The sequence below is a fragment of the Gadus morhua genome, chromosome 3 (genome assembly GCF_902167405.1).
Source record: "Gadus morhua chromosome 3, gadMor3.0, whole genome shotgun sequence".
Lineage (NCBI taxonomy): Eukaryota > Metazoa > Chordata > Actinopteri > Gadiformes > Gadidae > Gadus > Gadus morhua.
The window spans coordinates 6820493-6840491 of NC_044050.1; the positions used below are offsets into that span (position 1 = coordinate 6820493).

Genomic DNA, 19999 nt, shown 5'->3' on the forward strand with positions numbered 1-19999 from the left:
CCGTCCGTTGCGTGATCCCCATTGACTTTAATGGGGACGGACGCGCAATGCATTGTGGATCCGTCCGTTCCGTTGGAGCCTTCGGCTCAGTCAAGAATTTGAAAAATGTTCAACTTTTTCGGCAGCGACGGATCCGTCATCCAATCAGATCGCGTCTGCAAATTTAAGCACTGTGACGCGACTCGGGCTCTGACGATACTGGAAAGCGGGAAAGCGGGTCATCTTGCATCGCAACAAGCAGGAAGTAGCGGGAAGAACCCGGCGAAGCGATTTGATTGGCTGACGGATGCCTCTGCAAAGACTACTCCCCCATTAGTCAGCAACGCCTTCCCACCTCCGTTGACTGAAGGAGGTAGTGGGCACGGGGCGTTACGCTTCGTGCCCACTGCACCGTCAGTCAACGGACGTGGGAAGGCGTGGCTGACGGATGGGGGAGTAGTCTTTGCAGAGGCATCCGTCAGCCAATCAAATCGCTTCGCCGGGTTCTTCCCGCTTCTTCCTGCGTGTTGCTATGCAAGATGACCCGCTTTCCCGCTTTCCAGTATCGTCAGAGCCCGAGTCGCGTCACAGTGCTTAAATTTGCATACGCGATCTGATTGGATGACGGATCCGTCGCTGCCGAAAAAGTTGGACATTTTTCAACTTTTTGATGGAGCCGAAGGCTCCAACGGAACGGACGGATCCACAATGCATTGCGCGTCCGTCCCCATTCAAAGTCAATGGGGATCAGTCAACGGACAGAGGTAGTGGGCACGAGGCGTCGCCCTACATGCCCACTGCACCGTCAGTCAACGGACGTGGGAAGGCGTGGCTGACGGATGGGGGAGTAGTCTTTGCAGAGGCATCCGTCAGCCAATCAAATCGCTTCGCCGGGTTCTTCCCGCTTCTGCCTGCTTGTTGCGATGCAAGATGACCCACTTTCCCGCTTTCCAGTATCGTCAGAGCCCGAGTCGCGTCACAGTGCTTAAATTTGCATACGCGATCTGATTGGATGACGGATCCATCGCTGCCGAAAAAGTTGAACATTTTTCAACTTTTCCGTTCCACAGATGATTGACTTGTTTAATTTTCATGTAAGTACTTCTAACTCAGTGGCTGTAAGTGGGTTATGATAAGGATTTCAAGTAATTTTGCAAAAATGGCCAAAAAAGAGAATTCCATGCCCAACCTTTAACCTGATGATTGGCCTTCTGTTTTTAGTTAGTTTAGTCAATGCTCAGTGGTGTTCTGCTGACTGAATATAATATAACAGAAGGAGTTACAAGTAGATCAGGTCAACGTGAACATTGAGTAAGCCTAATATTTTTCGGAATTTTAAGTTTAATTAAAGTGTTATATTTTTTATCGTGCAGTGGTGGAAACTAGATCCAATTACCTATAAAAAGCGGTTTATTTTCTATTTCGGGATGCGCATTATAATACGACGTTAACTAACATCGAATGGATAATATTTGGAATGTATTTAAGTAGCATCAGACCTAACACACACGCGCGCGCGCGCGTGCGCGCGCACACACACACACACACACACACACACACACACACACACACACACACACACACACACACACACACACACACACACACACACACACTGTATAAAATACGGTATATGCGTCTGATCCATGAATGTTCCTTCCTTCATCCCATCACTTTCCATAATAAATCGCACGAGGAGGGCGTGGGGATGTGTCGTCACAGGTCACGCGGTGTTTGCCTCCATAACAGAAGAAGGGTGCAAATATGGCGGGCGACGGGGAGTCGCTGGAGTCTTGGCTCAGTAAGTATATCTCTATAATGATATCTGTGTCCTATTGCATGAACACTTAAAGTAATGTGTACATTTGCCTGGCTTATAACAGTATCTTAAAGCGCTTCGACTGGCTCTTCAAGACTGTCACGGTCAGATCAAGTGTTTACCATCACTTGTCAGAATGGGTCAGACGCGGGCTAGGACCTGTGGTCCTAGCTCCTCTCTGCGAAAACAGAAACCGGCGATGCGAAGTAATTGTCCACGTTGCCGGTCCTATTGCCATTTTAGATATGACATTACAGCTCGCAAATGTCAGCTAGCGAAAGCAAGTGGGGCTAATCTAGCTGACATGGGAGTGTGATCCTACCAAAGCAATCCGTTTTACGCTCACAGTAAGAGCATCAGCCGACGTTTGTTTAGGATAAAATGTGGAGGAACCAGAAACGGGGTTGACTTGATGGACATAGACGAGGTGCCTGTAGGCCTTCACTGAACAAAGAACAACCGCTGTGAAGCTGAAGAGCTATAGGGCCATCTAAAGGGAATGACAGCGTATGAGCCTTTTATTAATGACTTATCTTAACTATTACAGTCTGTGTCTGTAAGTGTACATGCGGGAGAGACAAGGAATGAGGGGTGATTTTTAGAGCATTACCTTTTCTTAGTCAATAGGTTTCCTGTCTGACTGTTTGCCCATTGTTTTTCCTTTTTTATTAAGAAAGGCGAAGTCAAATGAAAGCTACATGATGAATAACCCTGTTTGATTATTTCCAGACAAAGCCACCAGCTCAGCTAACCGACAGGAAGACTGGGAGTATATTATGGGATTCTGTGACCAAATCAATAAAGAGCTTGAGGGGTATGGGCATCTTTTACTTTATTCATAAATAATGTGGCAGATACTTCCTGTTCCAGAAGAGAAATCATTTGGGAAATAAACTTGAATTTCAATAAACTCTATTATACATTTCCCATTAATTGTGTGTATGTTACCCGAGGTAACAAGTTGTTGAAGATGCTATTTTTTTTTACAGTAGCTATGCTGGAAGCTGATCTAAAATGTAATGGGCTCATTATAAAACAACATATGTTCTCCTTGTATGTCATTTTTTCAGTCCACAGATAGCTACAAGGCTGTTGGCTTACAAGATCCAGTCTCCACAGGAATGGGAAGCCATGCAGACCTTGACGGTATATAGCCTGACTGCGCTCACATGGTCTTCTCTGGGTCACTGCCACTCAGTCATGTTATAGTGGTGCGCTAGCATGGGGACAGGAATAAGGACACAGTTTTTCTAGACAATTCCCTAATTGCTTTTAGGATAATAGATCATCATTGAGTCATTATGACCATGTAGGTCAAATATCTTGGTAATTTGACCTTTGGCCTAACGGTCAAAATACCAAGATAGGCTAAAAACAACATTTGATGATTAAATGTTGTTTTTGTGTGATGTCTAATGCAACGTTGTTGTTATTTGATGAATTCATACTTTTGACCATCTGGTATTCTGCAGGTTCTAGAGGCTTGCATGAAGAACTGTGGTGGAAGATTTCATAACGAAGTTGGAAAATTCCGCTTTCTAAATGAACTGATAAAGGTAGTTTCACCCAAGGTGAGTCCCATTGTTTTCTTTAAATATGAGAAAACGAAGAAAACGAAGCCTAGAGCATTTTGTATGAAAAGGGTTTGTCTCCTTTCAGAAAAGGAAATGAAATTAAAGTTGACAATTTTTCATTTGTAATTGTGCAAGACATTTTCCTTGGACATGCTCAATCTTGGCAAACAACATTTTATAAAGCGGTTTATAATTAAAGGGGAAAAATACTCATTCAGGTTTCTATGGTTATTGCTTATTGTTTTTTATCATGTTAGCAGAGCAGACAACTTATTCTCAACTTCTCTAAAAGCAGCAAATAATAACATGATTTCAATGTGCAAGACCATAGCTATTTGACTCAAAATCAGCTCCGGCATGTTTGCTTAATCATGCAAAGATTTAAAAATATCTGTGGAAAAACGGACTATGTGTTATACATGTGCTTGATCAATTGAAAAACAAGGCAAAACAAACTTTTGTTATAGTTTCTTAAGTGATTCAGTCATACAGAAATAACTAAAAGTAGGTTTTCAACGCCACTGGAATAATTGCCTGAGGCTATTTATAACAGTTTTATTTATTTCCATGTTAAGCACACTCATAGATGTCCAAAGCACAATGCTGGCGACACTTTCTCATCCTTTGATAGTTCTATTTCTAACCCTTCAAATTGTTATGTTTTTTTCAGTACTTTGGTGACAGAATATCGGAGAAAGTGAAGAATAAGGTCATTGAGATTTTATACAGTTGGACTGTCTCTCTACCTGATGAAGCAAAGATCTCAGAAGCGTATCAAATGCTAAAGAAGCAAGGTAAGCATAAAACCGCTTTAACTAATTATTTTTGTTATTAACTTGTGTTTTGAGTGTTTTGATTATATTTAAATTGTGTGAGGAAATGGACCTGTTGTTTTCAATCTTCAACTGAATGAGGATGTGTTTTTTGATTTTAGGGATTGTGTCAGTTAACCCAGAACTCCCTCACGACAACACACTAATACCTTCACCTTCCCTGCGGCCCAAGAATCCTGTTTTTGAAAACGAAGAGAAGAGCAGGGTAGGTATTACTTAAAATGCATGTGCATATTACACATGGATCCAGTTGTATATTTAAACATTCATGTGTTTCCCTCTGCAGTAATGAGTAGTTTTAGATTTATGTAGATGAAAAGTCTCTCGTGTTATCATTTGTGCTACGGTTACTGGCATGTCCTGACCTAAAGAGGGCAGACCGTTGGTGGGTTAGTGTTGGATCAAGTTGATGAATAGCTCATCGGTTGTTTTCTCTCAAGGCGTTTGAGACAGAATTTCGCTCGGCGTAGTTTCTGTGAGAAATGAGACTGACCTGACCTTTGATAACTCGACTTGATGTGGCTTGATTGATTTCTCTGTTTTCTATAGAGATTAGCAGAACTTCTCAAGAGCAAAAAGCCTGAGGACCTGCAAGAGGCCAACCGGATCATCAAAAACATGGTGAAAGAGGTCAGCACTGGCATCTAGCTGGTATACTTCTCATGATTGCTTATAGGTCCCATGGCATGCTACTTTATGGATGCTTTTATATAGATATTAGTTGGCCCCTAACACAGTATTTGAAGACGTTCATGAAATTCAGCCGTGGTGCAGAATTACAGCCACTACGAGCCAGTCGCACATTGAGCTTTCCCCAAAAGCGCCGTTTAGGTGTCTAGCTTTAGTTCAGATGAGGAGGAGAGAGGCGGGTCAAAGAGGAGGGTGGGGGTGTGGCCCTGAGCAGCTTGCGGCCATGGTACCATGCGCTCTGTTTACAGTGGATGTATCGCAATGGCGAGGCGCACACAGCCTTTGGCCGTGTTCTGTAAATATTCTAGAACACCCCGGCGGGAGTCCTGGGGCTCTATATCTAAATAATATCATATTATGCATAGATATCTATATCATATACTATATATTATCATTGCCAAGAGCTTTGTGCGCCTCCAGACGATATTATGAATCTCAAACGACTGCCTCGGGTTCTCCGACGTCTCTGGTTCTTCCAGAGACGTCTCTGGTTCTTCCACATCAGATTGATTTGGAAGATGACCTCCACATAACAATTGCAAGAAACAATCACAGGCAACAATCCCTTTCTCCTCCACGGTTCATGTACTTCAGGGAGTCTAAGGCAAATTTCCGTTCCCCCCAATTCCTTCTCAACCATGGCTGAGATAATCCCCACTACGAGTCTCGTTGTGGAAATACCAGAAACGTCAGAGAACCCGACATGTTATGCGCCATAACACCAACAGCAGAACGTTAATCCAAATAACAAAGAAAACACTTGCATTACAGTGTGTGTATTCACACATACCCACACATGTGGCGCTCGCACGGTCATTGGGCAAAGCAGAGAAGGGGAGGTGACATGTCCCTGTATGACGACATACAGGGAAAATTCCAAATCGGAGCGTCTGAGCTTTGTTTGTTCAAAGGCAGAGCAGGATAGCTAGTGCTCGTTTTACACCTATCGCCATTTCTAGCTACTGGGGGACCATTGGCGGCCTAGGGGAACTCATATTAACTTTAGAAAACCTCAAAGTGAAATTGTCATGCCATGGGACCTTTAAGATTTTGCTGTGTATTTTCAAACTCAAAACAAATGCCAGATGAGGTGATTGAAAACGCTGTATGTTACTATAGAGTCTGTTTGGCAGTAGTTAATTGCCTTTTAGAGGAGAAAAACAGGCAGATTAATGAATGGATGGATGAAGGGTATCTCTAAGTTGAAGTACTAAATCATGTCTGCTGTGGGTTCTGGTTACAGGACGATGTACGGGCCCAGAAAGTTACAAAGACGAACAGAACCCTGGATGAGGTGGACCACAGGGTTAAACTCCTCAATGAGATGTTGAATCACTTCAGTGAAGAGGTCTCCACGGATGGGGACAAGGACATCATCAGGGTTGGACTTCAAATAGATTAATTTTCTCTTCATCTGTATTTATTATTATTTGTTGACAAAGCGAAAATGCTTGAATTGTTTGAAAATGAGGAGGCTCACAGACAGCTATAGTAGTGAAATATAAACCCCATATGAACTAATTTCTACACATCACATTTCACAGGCAGATACGATCTTTGAAGTCATTATTTTAAAGGAACTAGAGTTTCCGCACGCACGTTGCGCACGCTCAACCTCTAGTTGTAATTAAACCCATAGCAATAACGTGGAAACCCCAGTCGATAATCTGACAAATTTCTGAGCGCAGTATATAATAAAATTGTGCATATAATGTTACAACGTATACAATTCGTTCACCACCAATGACTTAAAAGCAGTGCCAACATTTAAATATTTTTTAACCATTCAGCGAACAAAAGGCTGATTATCATTTAGGGGGCCACTCAATGACATGCAGAAGCGTCATCAACACGCTCACTGAAGTGGTGTGAGTAATACCGACTTTCTACTCACAAATGTCAGGATATGCTGTTCACGCATACGGCCCATCAGGTGAATCACACTTACACGTGTGTCTGAAAGCAGCTAGTGTGTGAGCATTTGATTACATTATAAAATGAGTCCATTTATGGTGACCGGGGTAATTGTTTCATGGAAAGTGTAGTATACTATGCATGCAAATCAATTATTAGATAGCTTTTACTGTTATTCAGAGCTGAAGAGTGCATTGACATTTAAAAATGCAATATAACTACTATTGGTTCGTTGAAAATACTAAACATCATTGAGATTAAACATCTCTTACAGTGTCCTGGCCAAGACAGGCAGCAGTAGCCTAGTCCCAAATAGCATGCACACAAAACATAAGAAAAATAAAACAATTATAACAGTCTGCAGGGGGGAATCAATATCGCAAGACATTTGGGGAGGCTCAAGAAGAAGAGTAATATTGCATTTGAGCAACAAAGTGTAGTCTTTTGGTGGACTCTATAGACATAATTCACCCTACTGTGTTTATTGACATGTATTCGTTGTGTTATATGGGCACTTTCTCTTTAAAATCACGTGACTTGTGTGTTGATATGCCGGTCGGCGCGTTGTTTGAATTTAACGGTTTTGATATGACGAAATGAACGACCTGCCGTTGCTTGTCCAGGTGAGAAATTGTCTCTTCCCTTCTTTTATCGCAATTTCTACAGTCTATAAACGGAACGTCTTACCTGGGAGAGTTTGTCGACGGCGGAGGCGTTATGTTTAAAAACATATCGTCTTAACTGGGCTAGTGTTGTTGCGGTGTGTGCGTGTGTGTTCTTACCTGCGCGTGCGTCGATGGCAGAACCGTTATGTATGAAAACATTACGTCTTACCTTGGCAAGTGTCGCTGCTCTGTGTGTGCGTGCATGTGTGTTCTTACCTGCACGTGTGTCGTTGGCGGAGGCGTTATATTTAACAACATAACGTCTTACCCTGGGCCAGTGTAACTGCGGTTTGTGTGCATGCGTGTGTGTTCTAACCGGCGTGTGTGTGTTGATGGCTGAGCCGTTATGTTTAAGGGATAGTGTAGCTGCGGTGTGTGCGCGTGCTTGTGCGTGTGTGTTCTTACCTGCGCGTGTGTCGATGACGGAGACGTTATGTTTAAAAACGTAACGTCTTACCTGGGCGAGTGTCTCTGCGGTGTGTGTGCTTGCATGTGTGTTCTTACCTGCGCGTGTGTCGATGGCGGAGCCATTAAGTTTAAAAACTTCTTACCTGTGTGTGTGTGTGTGTGTGTGTGTGTGTGTGTGTGTGTGTGTGTGTGTGTGTGTGTGTGAGCTCCAGGCTGTTTCGCACATGCCCACATGACTAACTTGTGTAACTGGTGAGACAGGCCTGCTATTATAGTAGTAAGATATTCTAATTAGTATTTCTGTCCAGTTTTGATCCATGTCTGATTTGGGGTCTTTCTTCTGAACAGGAGTTGTATGGAGATTGTGATAAGCTAAGGCAGACAGTTTTCAAGCTTGCCACAGAAACGGAGGACAATGACAATAACTTGGGTAAGGAATATGGGAAATCCGCCCCCTTTTAATCACTAGAATAAGATAAGTGTAAATTGTCCCAAATGCAAAACACAAGATTTGAAAGTACTGCAGTTAGCTCGATAAATGTGCAAGGCCCTCACACCTCTTCTTGGCCATTGCATGTTGGATTTACTCATTTATACAATCAACCAAAGCAACAATAAGAACATACCATCGGACGAGGCTATTGTCATTACATCCAGCACGTTTGTAACAATGTTTTCTCTGAGTGTTTGGTGGTTTTCACGCCTGTCTTAACCTTGTTGCCTTCACCATCAGGGAACATCCTGCAGGCCAGCGATGACCTCTCCCGTGTCATTAACTCCTATAAGAGGATTGTAGAAGGACAGATCATCAACGGAGAGAAAGAAGAACATTTGACTCGTATGCCCATTTTCTGTCCTAATTGACATGACCTGAAAGATGGTCCATTGAATGGCACAAATTGCTGTTGTCAACCTACATTATTTTACGTACATGAATCTACGGCAGATATGCGTGTGTGTGTCTGCGTGTGCGTACGTGCGCGCATGTTTGTATGTGTGCTTGCGTGCGTGCGTAAAAACAACCTGATGTTGAGTCTTGCGTCCTCTGTTCCAGGCCACAAGGCAAAGCAGTCGGAGGTCCTCATCGATCTGGCGGGCCTGGAACCCCAGGGCCCGGCGGCGGCCACCTCCAGCCATCTCCAGGCCCCGCCCTCCTCCCTGTCCGTCCCTGCAGACCTGCTGTGCGGCGCCGCCGTCGCCCCTGGGCCTCAGGGCTCCTTCACGGCAACCTCGCTGACGCTGCTCGACGAGGAGCTGTTGTTCTTAGGTGAGGACCTCCGAACCCCAACTGGCTGACCACATTGAGAGAGACTGGGCATCACTAAAAGGACTGTGGTGCTTTCTACGTTGGCATCATGGGATGGGTGCGTGTGTTTTTGTTGGCAGGTATCGGTGACCCTGCCCCTGTTGTAAGTCAATCCACCGTGACTAGACCTGAACCCCTGGATCATCAGCTGACATCCTTACAGGTTTGTATAGGTTTATTTTCAATGCCCATATTCTCTTTTAAGGAATTTCTCCTCCGGGGGGATAAAAAAGTTCTTATCTTTCTTTGCTTATCTGTTGTTGCATTCATTTATTTACATTTGTTTCTCTCCCAGGACTCCAGTCAGGACTTTGATATTTTCGGCTCGGTCTCACTTCCCGCCCCGCCCTCCTTCTCCACGTTCCCAGTGTTTTCTACCAACCTCTCCCCAGGGCCTCCCCCGGCCCAGTGTTCCCGCCCCTCCTCCACCTCACACCACTCTGCTGTCTTCTATGGGTCCCCCTACACCAACCAGTCAGCCACCACCGTCCCCAGCCTGCAGTCCTCCTCAGCCGCCACCCTTTCCCCTGCTGGCTGCCAGTCATACAGCAGCACCTCGTCTCTTCCAAGCTATGCTTCAGCGACTTCATTCCAAACGCAGGTCACCAGTGTGCCTTCGCCTCATGCAGCAAGCACTGCCCTGTCTCCCCCAGGCTCAAGCAACGGCATTCTGCAGGATTTGGACTTGCTCGACCTCAGCAGTCACAAAACGTGAGCCAAATAAAACGTATTTAAAAAAAATCATGGCACCGTTTATAAACCGTGGCTGTCATCAAGAGGTGGATGTTATGTGTACCAAAGTGCTAGGCTGTTAATCACCAATGCTGCCTTGCCATTAGGGCAGGAGTTCCAGCCTGAAGCTTTTTAATTATTTCATTATTTTTCTTCTTGTCTTCCACTGATCTCAGTACAACTGGCATGCTGGATGTCGCGGGGTTCCTAGGAGCAGCTTCCACGTCCTCCTCCCCCATGCCCCATCTCCTGGGAGGGATGCCAGCAGGACCTCTGGTTCTCCCCCCCGCTAAGAGTCAGGCAGATGACAGCCCGCTGTTGCGCTCACTGTCGCCGGTCCTCACCCCGAGTCAACCCAGTCCAGGGAAGGGCCAGGAGATCTCCCTGTCCAGTGTCAAGGTCTCTCTGGAGGCAATCAAACCAAGTGAGTCACGTCTTGGGTTTCTGTTCAATGATAAGAGGTGTAACCATTCTCCAACCATTGTGTGGAACCATTCTCTTCTTCAATCAACGTTTTGTTGAGAACGAGGGAAGCCATTTCTGGGTTTTGGGCAACTACAATTGAATATCAACAACACTAAGCACTATGAAGGAGCTTTTATACATTTATAAATGTATTTGAATCAACTTATAAACTTAATCAATTATTTAAATAGAATGGATTTTGTCCCTTGCCTGACTTTGATTTTGGTTATTTCGGCCTTCAGGCAAAGTGTGCCCGGTAACTGCTTATGACAAATACGGCATCCGAGTTCTGCTCCACTTTGCCTCCGACTGCCCACCAGACAGACCTGATGTACTGGTTATGGTGGCCTCCATGCTCAACACTGCCCCGCTGCCCGTCAGCCACATCGTTCTGCAGGCGGCAGTCCCAAAGGTACACACACAGGATGTGCACATCCACATTTCATTATTGGTAAAATAATAGACGTAGACAAATACGTGGCTGGTACTGTGAGCAGTCCCTTGATTTGTTTGCTCCTCTCTAGTCTATGAGGTTGAGACTCCAGCCTCCATCCGGGACAGAGCTGGCGGCATTCAACCCCATTCTACCCCCTGCTGCTATCACCCAAGTCATCTTGCTGGCCAATCCACTCAAGGTACTGGAGTCTTTCATCAATCGCTTCACCCATGAATAAGCTTCCACCCGAATGGTTTTCGTCATAGTATTTGTATAAACAATTGATAGATTTGTTTTGTATGACCAAGGCTAAGCGTATTCTCGCTACACACTATCCAACTTCAAGGGGCTTTAGTTAAATACGCTGCAGGTAAGTTTCGAGAGATGAAAAGAGAAAGCAGAAGCCTAGTTTTCAAAAATGTGAAGATAGATAACAGAAAACGCCCCTACTACTCGTTTCCCTCCTTCACCTTGTCCCCCCGCCATTGAGAAGTGTTGCATTCACACACCTGGGATTCCCTGAACCAGGCAGGGAATAGATGTCCTGAAAGGCCCCTGATTTATTTTAAATCACCTTTAAATGATAATACTTACTGTAAATCCTACCTACAGCACCCATTTTTGTTAATGAATACTCAATAGTGCACATCTTTTTGGTTCTGTTTTTGCAGGAGAAGGTGCGGATGAGATACAAGTTGGCGTTCACGCTGGGGGAACAGCCGTGCTCAGAGATTGGAGAAGTGGAGCAGTTCCCCCCTGCCGAGAAGTGGGGTGCTCTATAGCCCGGCTCTGTGTTGGAAGGGCTGCATTAACCGTAACATTCTTGAAACCCGAGCAAAGCAGAACTATAATCAAAGCTTTGAAGTTCAAGACCTTTATAGGCTCATGGTAGTGTCCACCTCCACCTGTGGGAGGGTCATTCAAGCAGATCATTGCAGTGTTTTGGACCTGCTTTATGTCCTTACTGTGGACTTGATTCAGATGTCACCACAGTGCCAGTGCAGTAGTTACAGTGGTTAAGTTGGGAATATCCATTTCCCAATTTGGGAAATGGATGGTTTCACACAGAAAAAAAATTCATGCCGGGCTTTAGTTTAACGTGCTACATTACCATTAGGTATACTGTATTTTTCACTTGGCTTGCATTCAAAGGACATCAATCATTCATACTGTAGGTCATTTATACCCTTTTTTGTGACCAACATTTGGTCTATCTTGCGCATCTTGGTTCTTTTAACCAATTGGTAGGAGAAGAAATGGTCATAAGTATGGGAAAAGGCATGACATATGAAAACTGAATTTGTTTCTGCTACTGACTGTTTTGACATCAGAAGTCATTTAAAAAAACTGTGATTCAAGCATACAAAGTAATTTTTTACTGACCATACTCAGATGAACGTTAAAAAATGTAGGTCCGAAACAGTAAAATTCTTAATTCCAGTACTAGACTTTCGGGGGAACCTGGATTTCTGCAGTGGGAAGCAGGACTTTGATATGACTCATGACGTGCAATGTTGGATGGTAGGGATAGGATGGCTGGATGTTGATCGTTTTGGAGTGAGGACTATCACCCATTAATAAACTTGTGCTTGAATTAATTTTTACCTTGTTACCGTATGACTCCGATTGTTAGAGACTTTTGTCCTTTAAACAATGATGGCACAAATGTATTTAGAGAGTTGAGAAGCTGAAGACCCAGTATTTATTTGTTTTGTGTGAGGATTGTGAAATGTATTTTATTTTCTGTATTGATAGTACTGTTTGCTCAATTCTTACCTAAATGCTTGTGTTGCTTTTAATATTATGCTCATGGCAGATCTGGTGGTGCTCAATGTAAACAAACTGGTCAATGAGTACTATTTGATATTATACAAATCAACCTGATTTACCTGACTTCATTTTTTGTTCAGCAAAGGGCTGGTTGGCCAGACCTAAACTAGAACTAAATCATTTGTATAAAGACATCCTAAATGGCCCTCTTTCAATATTATACCCTCTCTAATATAAAGGTTTGATCTGTCGGTCGGAGAGGTCCTTTTTTGTGCGAATAGGCCTTGGTCTCATGTCATAACCTGGGTTAATTCTTCATGTTGTGGCTCTCCTTTCAGACCTGGTAAATTGAAAATTAAAGATAACACTGACATTCGTGTTTTTCTTTCATGCGTTGGTAAGTTATTGCAATATTTAAGTTATTTTATTTATTTCCATAGGCCTACTTCTCAATTGAATATGTGATGTACATATTTTAGAAATAAAAATGCATGGAAATTGGTTGTACAATTATTTGTCTAAATATTTTTTATAATTGGTACGTATATAACAGAGTTTTATCATCAATGTAAACATTGGTTTATCGGTGTTATGAAAAGCTCAGTCGGGGCAGGTCGGCGCAATTAAATGCTTTCAGTGCAAGTCTTGCACCGAAAGCAAAGTGGCGCTCATCACCACAGCGCAGCCGCATCAGGTCACTCGCAAACACAACAGCAACCATGGCAGACGAGAAGCCCAAGGTGAGGAGAGTTTCCTTTGAGTATTGTTAATGCTTTCGATTGGGTGACCTAAAGAATTGCATCGAGTGTGTATGCTTATTGGTGTTTTAAGACAATGGATTCAATTTCAACAATTTGGTTTTGGGAAATCGCCAAACATTGGTGGCCAGATCTAGCTGATGCTAACTAGCAAGCGGGTTTGCCGAAGGGGTGAGCATGCTAAGCTATTGCTGCTACTATCCGATCAGCGTGCTGGTTAAGTTCCTACGGTACTTTTCGGAAGTTCAGCTCCCTTGATTCAGCGGTAATTTGTTCAGCCTGTTTCATTGTATCAGTTGGCACTTATAGTCGCAGTCAAAATGAATGAATCTGCATTAGGAAATGGCTAATGAATGATACCAGGCCATGGCTAATGCTAGAAAGCTATAGCGTATGCTACCTGGCTAATAGTACAAGGCCGGCAGTGTGCTGCCATCCTCTCAGTCTGGAGAGCGATCATTGCATTCACTGTAAGGTCCATTTAGTGTTTTTGCTGAGATTTGATCTATTCGGTCGCAGTTATGCACTTTCGTCATTCTTTGTCCTGCTTGGAATTTTCACTTACTAATTTTCTTTAGACCACCCACTTTCTTCTGTTCGCAATTAAGAAGACGCATGCCTAACCTTAAACCTATGTTGTGTTCCTTGCAGGAGGGAGTGAAGACCGAGAACAATGAGCACATCAACCTGAAAGTAGCTGGACAGGACGGCTCTGTGGTTCAGTTCAAGATCAAAAGGCACACGCCTTTAAATAAACTGATGAAGGCTTATTGTGAACGTCAGGTATAAAGATCTGTTTATATCCTAAATCGTTCAATTAACCATTGGGTTGCATTTGCACATTTTAGCTTTTGTAACTTGATTACACATTGGTTTAAAGTTTTACTTTATGCTCCTGGCCATTAAGTTTGAATTTAAGTCATTCGCATGGAGTTTGCTTCTGTCAATATATTGATTCGCAGCATTTCTCTTTTCCATACAGGGGCTGTCATTGCGACAAATACGGTTTCGATTTGATGGCCAGCCCATTAATGAGACAGATACACCTTCACAGGTATGTGTACTGTGTGATGGGGCTTATAGGAAGTGAAACTATCTGTGCCTGAAATGATCAAATACCAGGGGTTGACACTAAGGTTTCAAAAGCACTTGCCCATCGGCAAGTACAGGTCAGGTTCAACTTGCCCGAATGTGATGTTCACTTGCCCAAATTATAATCAGAATCGTGAACGGTCCTCTTTTTGCCAGGCACCCGGCCTGGTTTTGTGGGGCTCAGAAAACTCATCCTAGCTCAGACTGAAGCTGAATGTTAGCTTCCACACGTGTTGTGTTTACAAAATAACAAACTTCTCTTTGTTTACTTATTTATCGAGCGGTCACATCGTGCCATGAAGTGATTTCAGTCCACCGTTGCAACCTATTAAAGCTCTCGCCAAGTTTTATGTGGACCTGCATGATTTGATGCAAATGTACATAACTAAATGTCAGAGGTAGTAGCAAAGATGTATTTTTTAACTTTCAAGTTTCTTGTAGCTCTAACTGAATAATCACAATCGCGTTTCAAGTAGTGTTGTCAGTAACGATACTGGATTTTCTAACTTCGATAATATACCTGGAAAAATATCGATATTCTATACCATTTTCGATATCAGGGGAAAAGTTTTTTTCAGGAAAGAACATACCCAAAGTAAATAGAGTATATCTCCACAACTGCAAGGGCGATAATGTCATCTTTGTGCTAAAAGAAAGATTGTTGTGCAAGTGAAATATTCAATGGGGATAATACTTGGTTAAAGTGAATAAAGCCATGGAACACAGCATAAGTGGAAGATAACATTTCCACCTGAAATAATTATCAGTTGGTCGTTATCAGTTGGGAGCGCTGTCTTACTATGAGACAAAAATAAAGGTAGATATCTTATAGGGCCCGACCGATATTGATTTTTGAGTGCCGATGCCGATTATTTTCAGAGGAAAAATTACGATTTAATCGGCCGATTATATCTAAACAAAAAAAGCATATAAAACGTAGTTTTTGATACCTTAAATATACTTTAAACACTTTTGACGAATATGTGAATTGGTGAATTGAATGCAGAACCTTGAGTGTTTTAGAATACATTTACAGTCAAAAATGAGTAATGTAAAATAAATAACTAACTCCCAATGTGCTGCGCTCGTGAGCAGTGACTAACACGTGCGTGCTGAGCAGTATGGTCTCACCGTTAGAGTCTACAGTATAACAAATTAACATGGCCTGGGACCTAAAGAAAAACGGGCACAACATGCTCAAACAACGCGTCTTGTGTACATTGGTGAGGTGAGCGCGCAGCGAGCGAGCAAGCTTTCATGTTGTACGGTAAAATTCAATCTCCTCTTTTTTTACTCCAGCTAAATTTGTTAGTTAGCAAGGCGAGTAGGAGCGTACTCTGCAGGATACTAAGCGCAATAACATAAAAAAAAAAAAAAAGAAATCGTTTGTAATCGGCGTCTTTTTGTCTTTTTTATTATTTTCAAAAAGGCTATAATCGGCCGATTGAATCGGCAGGCCGATGAATCGGTCGGGCCCTAATATCTTACAATTTTGACACTTGACACCTCTATTTAAAGTTCAGGGCAAATATAATCGAATGCACCAAGCCAAACACTCGCAAATAAATATATGGCCACTAGATTGCGCTGAAGAATGTTTTCTGATTGAAGGCAATTTACCTATTTCCTAAGAAACCTTCTCTTATTCATTGATTGAAAACACCATGTTTAGTTGCAAAATTTGGCCCAGACACTGGATAATCTGTTTATGGTGGTTTTATTCGATCAGAATCAACTTTGTGGACAAAAATCACAAAGGTAATACATTTTTGGTTGTTAAAAGAAAAGGGGACGTTTCTTCTCTAGTTGTTATTTGCGAGTTTTAGTCACAGAATGATATGGTTTGGACTGTTGGAATAAATGGAGGCTCAGCTTTCATGTAATATATAGTAGTTTGTGAGGGTCCAATTTCGTGAAAAAGATCGCTATTGCTGTGCATGTGCACAGTTATGAAACCCAAAACCGTGTTCTTGGATATGACTTTCTTGATAATTTGCCTCAATCCAAAGTACTTCCAAACTGCACTCCTCCATCACTACGCCATTTTCCTTCTACCTAAACCGTTCGCGGAGGCGCTGCACTTGAGATGCTAGCTGTGTTAGCTAACGCCTTCGAATAACTGCCAGAGACCGCACTGCGAGTGAGTGACAGAAGGCGGGGCTATATTCGCACTGACTGCGTGTCTGTTAACTCGCTTTCCGAGAGAAGAGGAGACAGCGTGCTGATCAATTGCAAATACTTCTGATTTATGTGATTTTGCGGAACAAAATGTTGTTCTGCAGTTTCAAAAAATATTTGAATAAATAGCCTTTATATTAACATCCACTTGCCCGTTCGGGCAACCAGAAAAAATCTCTCGACTTGCCCAAACATTTTTTTTGCTTGCCCTGGGCAAGCGGGCAACCGTTAGTGTCATTGGCTGAATACATTCGAGGACTCCATAGAGAATAGCCTTTCTTGACAACCATAAAAGTGTGTGCAAAACGTATTCAGTCCCATTCAGACCATCCTCAGTGCAAACATACAAAGGTAAAAGACTTCCTTATATAGACTACGGCTAGTTGGTGGCAGACATGTCAATCAAAAGGTCAGGTAGGTTGATGTTTTGACTAGACGTTTTAAAAGGCACCACTCGCCTATTTTAAATTTTCTTGACAACATGCATGGCCGAGCTTAAGCCTGAATTCAGGCACCTCGCCTGAACTCTTTTCAGGCCTGTAATTTGTAATGAATGTTGTGGTTTGGCTAGGTTGGTGATCTTGTACTGTTTATTTTATAATGGGCAGGCTTGCCCAGATGCTGAAGAAGTACTTTGCTCGGTTCCTCTTTAATTTAGTAAATTCCTCCTAAATTCCAATAGTCAAGCGGGCGAGTTTGTCTTATGTGTTTTCTTTATTTCGATAACGAGCTCATTAGACAGCACTTCAGTGGCATCCAGGGAGACTTATAGAAAGTACATTAATTTCTCTGACGGTTTCTACTCCGTTTTTATAATGCCAAACGTAAGTCAAAGACACAATAGGTCTGTTACTTCGATGTAGCAGGGCACGAGGAGCAGAATTCTTTGCACTAGTTAGTCCTGTTCCCTGGTATAAAGTAGCAGACATAAAATAAGTGTTATGAGCGCCACCTTTGATTGTAGTAAAGAGTAGCACGGACTACTAGGGATGGGAATCGAGAACCGGTTCTTGTTCAGAACCGCTTCCGAGTCAACCGATTCCTTGGAATCATTAGCAAGCCTGCTTAACGATTCCGCTTATCGGTTCCGGTCGCGGCAAATGCGTCGCAACGTCACACACACGCTGCTTTGATTTGAGTTCAGAACGTAGAGACGCGTATAAGGGCGAATCTTTCGCGGGAGAAAACCGGCGACAAGTTTTTGTCGCGATGCCAGCCAATCAGCGTTCAACAGCGTGATAACTGAGTGACATGTGTAACGTAACAGCCAATCAGCGTTCAGCCGTCAAACTCGGTGCAGTCCGGGGTGAACTCCGGCATGGAGGAGAAAGTGATTGTTGCAGTTTGCGACTCCCGGAGCTCTATATATAATAGTATATAATATATTATAATTGTATATATAATATCACGGCCAACGGCTCTGTCGCCTCCGGATGGCCGTAGCATGGGGAGCTCTCATAGGGGTGGGCTTCTTGGGGTTTGTTTACCGGCATTGCTATGGTTTTTTTTTCTTGTGTGTTCCAACGGCTTATTAGGTAGGCCCATCTAATAAATCTGTCTAATCAATGCTTCATTTTGTTTATGTCAGTTGAATTTTGTTACAAGTTGAATGAAAATGAGCACTGTTAGCATTCCAAAAGGCACAAGCTCTTACTTGGCTGTTTTCAGTCTGTGTTTTTAGTTGTATGGCACATAATGATGGCATTTGGTCTTCAAAAGCCAAACATATATTTTTTCGTCTAGACCGATTGATTTGAAAATGTACAATTTCCTAATACTAGAAGCACTTCTGATCAGATATTAAAGAGATTTAATACAAACAAACACATTTATACTTTCTCACCCAATGAGAATCGATAAGAGAATCGATAAGGAATCGGATCGATAATTGGAATCGGAATCGTGAAATTCTTATCAATTCCCATCCCTACGGACTACTGGCATCAATGAAATTATACTATACACTACTTTTTACTCCTCATACTGCTTTTAGATGTAAATATACAACCAAATACTAGTACAAAGGCACCATAGTTTTTTCTGTTAAGTGTGTCTTAGGCTAGGTGTACATGACGGTCTGAACAGAAGACGTAAAAGTGGCGTCGCGTCTTCAATTTTTTTTCTGTGTTTAGACAAGCGTTTTCGGGAGGAAATCTGCGTGTATACGGTGACGCAAAAGTGTGTGGATTTCGATTGGGTATGCATGTCAGGTGGCTAGGTGGTGCTGTAATGCACTATCACACAACACCGCCATGTCTGAGCGCATGCGTAGAATCTTCCTCCTTCTCTTATCTGGGCCACGAAAACCAAAACATAATTACAGATCCTTCTCTGTTCAGTAATACTATCTGTACATACATTTCGTGGAAAGACTCCAGTAAGTTTATTAGAGCTGCCAGAGCAGCTTGATGGTCCGACGCATGGAAATAATCCAACATGTTTGTTTATTTCCCTGAACTGGCGCTGTATGTGACGTAAACGCGTACGCAACGTGAGCATATCTGAGCAGAGTTTTGCGTCTTGGAAGTGTAGACGGAAACGCTACGGCGGAGCGTATTCAAGTTTTCCACTCTGGAGGGTGGTTTCAGATTTTTGCGTTTTAAGCCCCAAAAACGCTGTCGCCGTCTAAACGAAAGGCACTTCCGATAAAATAGTTGGTCGTTTTTACCTGCAAGCGTCCTCGTGTAAATGGGGCCTTAGTTGGATAGGTATGCTAGAGAGAAGGGGTCTCTGCTCGTTGAAGATTAGTTCAAATAACATTGTTCTGCAACTGCTTTGAAACTTTATCATTCTTCTTGTAAACACTCCAAATTCTTCTTTCAGCTTGAAATGGAGGATGAGGACACAATTGATGTATTCCAACAGCAAACGGGAGGCTCCTCTACTTAAAGACTTTCCCCCCCCTCAACAAACACCCATGCCTGCATTTCTTCTTTCTTTTTTAATGCCTCTTCCTTTTGTCTTTAAATCTCCATGACCAGCTTTTCCATGACCATGTGTTGGAATCCTGTCACAGACGCTCATAGGCTGCAACACAGGGATGGATTCATTTTTATTATTGTGATATTTGTAATGATAGTTGATAGTGCACAACTTGTAAGCTGCATTCAATGTCATATGCTGAACATCTAAAAAAAAAAAACATTTCTTGGTGACATCATAAAGCAGACATTTACATCGATTGTTTTTTAACACTATTACTCATGCCATATAGCTGTTGGTTAAATTTAATGATGGTGTTGCTGATCTATATGCCTGTGTTTCAATTTACTCACATTGGTGGTTGTTTTAAAAAATGTACAATTGGAATAAACTGATTTTTTTTTAATAAAATTACTTGTTTGTGTTTATTGTTTATTTATGTTTAGTCTTGAGGCTTC

General features: G+C 42.6%; 2 protein-coding genes across 2 annotated transcripts; both read left to right on the top strand.

Moving 5' to 3' along the window:
* Positions 1–1642: 1642 nt before the first annotated feature.
* On the top strand, positions 1643–12964 carry gga3a (golgi associated, gamma adaptin ear containing, ARF binding protein 3a). The gene is made up of 17 exons (XM_030352104.1): positions 1643–1780; positions 2528–2612; positions 2869–2944; positions 3271–3369; positions 4043–4166; positions 4307–4410; positions 4755–4835; positions 6139–6276; positions 8231–8312; positions 8616–8720; positions 8937–9149; positions 9269–9351; positions 9484–9899; positions 10097–10344; positions 10628–10797; positions 10910–11020; positions 11493–12964. The coding sequence occupies exons 1-17, from the start codon at positions 1744–1746 to the stop codon at positions 11601–11603; spliced, it is 2283 nt and encodes a 760-aa protein (XP_030207964.1). The 5' UTR covers positions 1643–1743; the 3' UTR covers positions 11604–12964.
* A 247-nt stretch (positions 12965–13211) lies between these two features.
* sumo2a (small ubiquitin like modifier 2a) lies at positions 13212–19955 on the top strand. Its single transcript, XM_030351510.1, has 4 exons — positions 13212–13331; positions 14001–14132; positions 14332–14403; positions 19443–19955. The coding sequence occupies exons 1-4, from the start codon at positions 13311–13313 to the stop codon at positions 19506–19508; spliced, it is 291 nt and encodes a 96-aa protein (XP_030207370.1). The 5' UTR covers positions 13212–13310; the 3' UTR covers positions 19509–19955.
* Positions 19956–19999: the final 44 nt, after the last annotated feature.